This window comes from Leopardus geoffroyi, chromosome D1 (genome assembly GCF_018350155.1).
Source record: "Leopardus geoffroyi isolate Oge1 chromosome D1, O.geoffroyi_Oge1_pat1.0, whole genome shotgun sequence".
Lineage (NCBI taxonomy): Eukaryota > Metazoa > Chordata > Mammalia > Carnivora > Felidae > Leopardus > Leopardus geoffroyi.
The window spans coordinates 61,709,690-61,715,018 of NC_059329.1; the positions used below are offsets into that span (position 1 = coordinate 61,709,690).

General features: G+C 40.1%; 1 protein-coding gene across 1 annotated transcript; it reads right to left on the reverse strand.

The window, feature by feature from the left end:
• Window positions 1-1,903: 1,903 nt before the first annotated feature.
• Window positions 1,904-2,842, reverse strand: LOC123602492 (olfactory receptor 52A1-like). Its single transcript, XM_045486978.1, has one exon. The coding sequence runs from the start codon at window positions 2,840-2,842 to the stop codon at window positions 1,904-1,906; it is 939 nt and encodes a 312-aa protein (XP_045342934.1).
• Between the last annotated feature and the right edge of the window lie 2,487 nt (window positions 2,843-5,329).

Consider the following 5,329-nt stretch of genomic DNA (forward strand, 5'->3'; position numbering starts at 1 on the left):
TTTCAGGAACGGCCCACAAGCCTTAAGTTCTCAAGTTATTAATTTGGACAGAACACTTTATGTGTTCATTAGTACAATAACCTTGAGTGATTTAAAAGCATGATGTTTTAAGTCCACTGAGAAGATACCCTGCCGTATGTCAAATAGATACACACATTCACACACATGCGCATTTTTGGAGTGAAAACTGGCCAGTGACATATGATAGCTTTCAGAATAAAGTTCACCCATTTTGCATAGTGTCCATAACCATTCTTGACATTTGTAGTTTTCTTGTCTCTACAAGTTGTCCATTACATTGAGAAAAAACGGTGCCATTTCTTGATTCTCTATTTAAGCTCCAAGATCATCTACCTGGCATGATATGTCCTTACCTACCAGCAATTCATCTGTCATTCCTTAAGACTCGCTACAGGGAAAAACAAATACCACATGATTTCAAGCATATGTGTAATTTAAGAAACAAAACAAACAAGCAAAGGGAAAAAAAAAAATATGAGACAGAAAGAAATCAAGAAAGGACATTTAACTGAAGAGAACACATTGATGGTTACCAGCATGGAGGTGGGTGGAGGGATGGGTTATATTGGTGATGGGGATTAAGAAGTCCACTTGTTAATGATTATTTATGTTATGATGAGCACAAGGTGTTGTATGGAAGTGTGGAATCACTATATTGCACATCTGAAACTAATATAACACTGTGTGTTACCTAACTGGAATTAACAAAAAATTTAAAAGAGGAATCAGACTTTGTAATTAAAATAAAAGAAAAGAAGAATAATACTACAGATGCTGCTTTTCTTTGGATTTCAATGCTTCACTCTCTTGGCTAACCCTACATTCCAGAGGTACCTCTATTACTTCTATCATTTTCGTCTCCCTCTCTCTCTCTTTCTCCCAGTGATATTAAGCTATGATGGCTATAAACCCAAAAAACATAAACACTGTCAAATTTGTCATTTTGCTTCTATTCTTGAGTATAGCATTTATAATATTGTAGGGTTTTGATAACACTTGAGGAATTAATAAAGACATAAATGGTGAGTGTGCATAAAAAGCACTGAATTGTAAAATAGAATGATGGATTGTTCATAATGTTTATACCTTAATGCCCTGAATGACACCGGAAATGTTGAAATTTGAAGACTATGTGTCATTAGATTGTATACAGTTTTTTGTTTCTTTGAGGTTTTTGTTTGAATGAGAACAAAAATGCTTCCTCTCATTATTTTTATTTCTTAAGTTTATTTATTTATTTTAATAGAGGGAAAGAAAGTGCACAAGTTGGCAGGGGCAGAGAGAGAGAAGGTGAGAGAGAATCTCAAGCTGGCTTCGTGCTCTCAGCAAAGAACCTAGTGCAGGGCTTGAACACATGAACCATGAGATCATGACCAGAGCCGAAGTTGGACACTTAATCAACAGAGCCATCCAGGAACCCCTCCTCTCATTTACTTTAAAGATGATGAGGATGATCCAGAAACAAATAGATTCAACAACGTGACTTCATCAAGTACCTGGACAATCCAAGACAATGAGTCTTGGGTGCTTGGAAATTCATTGAGAAATAGATATTTATGGATCATTGTGGAGAAGAATACTTAAAGGAGAAAATTCAATCAGGATCTGAAAAATAAGAAAAAAGAAAGGGAATTGGTACATATTCACTATTGCTGTTTCTCCCATTCCCATTCTCATTACCTAGTAGGATCTAAATCGCACTGACTGATAGGTGTCATGGGCTGTGATGTGAAAACTGCCTAAAATGCAGGCAAATTTCACAAAACAATTAAAGAGACAAGTCAAGCATCATGAATCATATGCATTTTTCTGTTTTATTCTGTTTTGAGAAATTGTTATTTTGCATAAAGGAGAAGGCTTAAAACATTAATCACAGTGCATTTTATGAATACAACATCTTTACCAGATGAATGCAGATCTGCGTGGTCTTGGCACTGTACACAAGTGGATTGAGAAACGGGAGGACCAGCAAGTAGAGGCTAGAAAAGAGGATGTGGATATAAGGGGGAACATGAGCACCAAACCTATGTGTGAAGAATGAGAAGAAGGCAAGGAGGTAGAACGGGAGGAAGACACACATGTGAGCGATGCATGTATTGAATGCTTTCAACCGAGCCTCCTTCTGGGGCAGACGAAAAACGGTGAAAAAGATCTGTGCATAAGACAAAGTGATGAATGTGAGGTCGAACCCTGCAACTATAAATGCCACAAACAAACCATAGATTTTGTTGGCCCGCACATTTTCTGCAGCCATTTTCACAATGGCCATATGCTCACAGTAGCAGTGGGAGACGATGGTTGTATGGTAAAACTGAAACCGGCATTTTATCAGTACTAAAGATGGGGCTACGAGAAGGGCAGCCCTGAGTGTTACCACAGCCGCTATTTGGGAGACTAGGCGGTGGGTGAAGGTGGCAGAATGTCTTAGTGGATGACAGATGGCCACATAACGGTCCAGAGCCATGGCCAACAGGATGCCTGACTCTATGCACTGAAATGTGTGGATGAGCCCCATTTGAAGCAAGCAAGAATCAAAATAAATCTCTGGCACATGAAACCAGAAGATCCCAAGCATCTTGGGCACAATGCTCGTGCCAAGTACAATATCTGTGACTCCCAGCATGCCTACGAAAATGTACATGGGCTCATGGAGGCTGCGCTCTGCCCTGATGATGATCAGAAGCAAGGAGTTTCCAGTCATAGCAATGAGATACATGACGCAGAATGGACTCCCAATCCAGCACTGCACAGTCTCTAGGCCTGGGATCCCTATCAGCGTCAACACAGAAGGCCTGAAGACTGTGATGTTGGAAACGGACATAATGTCCTCCGGCCTCCAGATGAAAATGAAAGAAGGTTCTCAGTCAGTGGCACTCTTCTCTTCTACTCCTGTTTTAATTCAAAGTCATCATAGTGTTTCTCTGTGATTTTTGCAGAACTCTAAGATCATCTCATCCATCTCATTTATATTATCAAAGGGAAAAAACAGATTCATATATACACATCACATTTCAGATGACCTTAGTGTTCTATTTTTTTTCCCCAAACCCTCTGAGTCAGAAACTGTCAGTTTGGAGAATCACATAATCAGACTCTAACCAGTATTTTGGTTTAAAAGGCTTCCTATGAAAGAGAAGTGAGATAGAAATAGCTTCACCCAGGAACATAACATATTTAGATACCTGTATCTATATATTATGTGTTTATGTAGGACTGGATGTCCTTTTAAAAAACTGTGAAATAGAGCTTGAGAAAAGATGATCAAATCCATGTAATTTTACAATCTACATCAAAGTTCCATGCTGATTTACATTATAAGTAAAACGTTATTTTATTTTCCCTATGTAAGTAATACCAGAATTCTTTGAAATGAGTTGGACACTTAAAATAATGGAAATTCTGAAATACACGCTTCGGAATGACTAGAAGGGAGGAATCTCTAGAAGGCAAAGAAATCTAGAGAAACAATGCATAGGCAAGAGGACTCCTTCTTGCTGACTAGGGGATATAGGTGAATGGGTAAGTTAGCCAGAATAAAGGTTAGTTTCTGGGATTGAAAGTGCTCAGGGTTACCATCACCAAAAGATCGGCAAGTTTAGGCTCATTGATTCCTAATAATATGCAGACCATTTGATTGCTTCACTCATATTGTGAGCTCAAGCTTAAAGAATGAATAAGAATAAAGGGGTGAAAAGACAGTCTCCTTAAGAAGAGTCCAAGATAAAGTAGAAATGGAAGACAGAAGGCAGACCTTGGGGTTCCAGAAATGATGCAGGAGAGAGGGCTGTAGAGCAACTAAGGAAACTTTAGTTGCTTCAATTCCCTGATGACTGAATTTCCTCAAAACTTGGGTTCTTAGTCCCTGTATGAGAGTTCTTTTTGGATACAGATCATTGCGTTTAAGAGTTGCATATCTAAAATCATGAAATTCTCAAGTTGTACAATAGAAAAATATCTGCTAGGTGCATGGGTGGCTCAGTCAGGTAAGTATCCCATTCTGTGTTGTTGTTGTTGTTTTTAATGTTTATTTATTTTGAGAGAGAGAATGCAAGCAGGGAAGCAGGGAAGGGGGTTGGGGGAGATCCACTCACAGCAGAGAGCTCCATACAGGGCTCCAATTCATGAGCTGTGAGGTCATGACCTTGGCCACAGTCTGAGGCTTAAGGGACTGCAACTGCGCCACTCAGGTGCCCCACACTTCCAACTTTTCATCTTGGCTCAGGTCATGATCTCATGGTTAATGAGACTGAGCTCCATGTCAGGCTCTGCATTCTCTCTCCTTCTCTCTCTGCTCCTTCCCATGCTCTTCTCTAAACAAACAACCATTTATGAAAAAAATAGTTGCTATCCTGTGAAAAACAACATTTAGTTATTTCATTCATTCCTAGTGTCTCTAACACTGTTGCATTATGTCAGCAAGCTCATGATCATCTAAACATATACTGAAGGTTAGGGCCCCCAGGGTGGCTCAGCAGGTAAAGCATCTGACTTTGGGCTCAGGTCATGATCTTGTGGTTCATGAGTTCAAGCCCTGTATTGGGCTCTGTGCTGAAACCTTGGAGCCTGGAGACTGTTTCAAACTCTCTCTTTGTTTCTCTCTCTCTCTCTCTCTCTCTCTCTCTCTCTGCCCCACCCCTGCTCATGCTCTATATCTCTCTCTCTCTATCATACATAAAGTAAACATTAAAAAAAAATTAGGGACGCCTGAGTGGCTCAGTCGGTTCAGCGTCCGACTTCAACTCAGGTCATGATCTCACAGCTCATGAGTTCAAATCCGTGTCGGGCTCTGTGCTGACAGCTTGGAGCCTGGAGCCTGTTCGGATTCTGTCTCCCCTCTCTCTGCCCCTAACCTACTCACATTCTGTCTCTGTGTCTCTCAAAGCTAAATATTAAAAAATATTTTTAAAAATTTAAATATATACCGAATGTCATAAAATATACCAGTAATTCAGCAACAGTTGTGATTTGTGTTGCTAAAACTCTAGTGAAGAATCATATTCAGGGGGACCACTTATGAAGACAGGCTGTATCACCTGACATATATTTAAGATAGACTAGTCAGTCAGCAAAGTCCTTGATTTCCAAAGCGTACAAATCCTTTAGAAATGATCACCTTGTCTGACCTATTCAAGAGTTAGGAGCTGACATAGGAGCATTACCTGACAGGTGCAGACGGTGGGAAGGCAGGTGGGAGAGGATCTGCATGAGTACAGGGCAGGGGGGATGGAGTGGTTACCAGTGGAAAAGCTGGAATTGAAACATTATGAGGTGAACTTGGAGAGAGTGTGACTTCCTTGCCTTTTCCTGT

Coding starts and splice junctions, on each gene's coding strand:
- LOC123602492 (XM_045486978.1), bottom strand. CDS start 2,842: ATGTCCGTTTCCAACATCACAGTCTTCAGGCCTTCTGTGTTGACGCTG.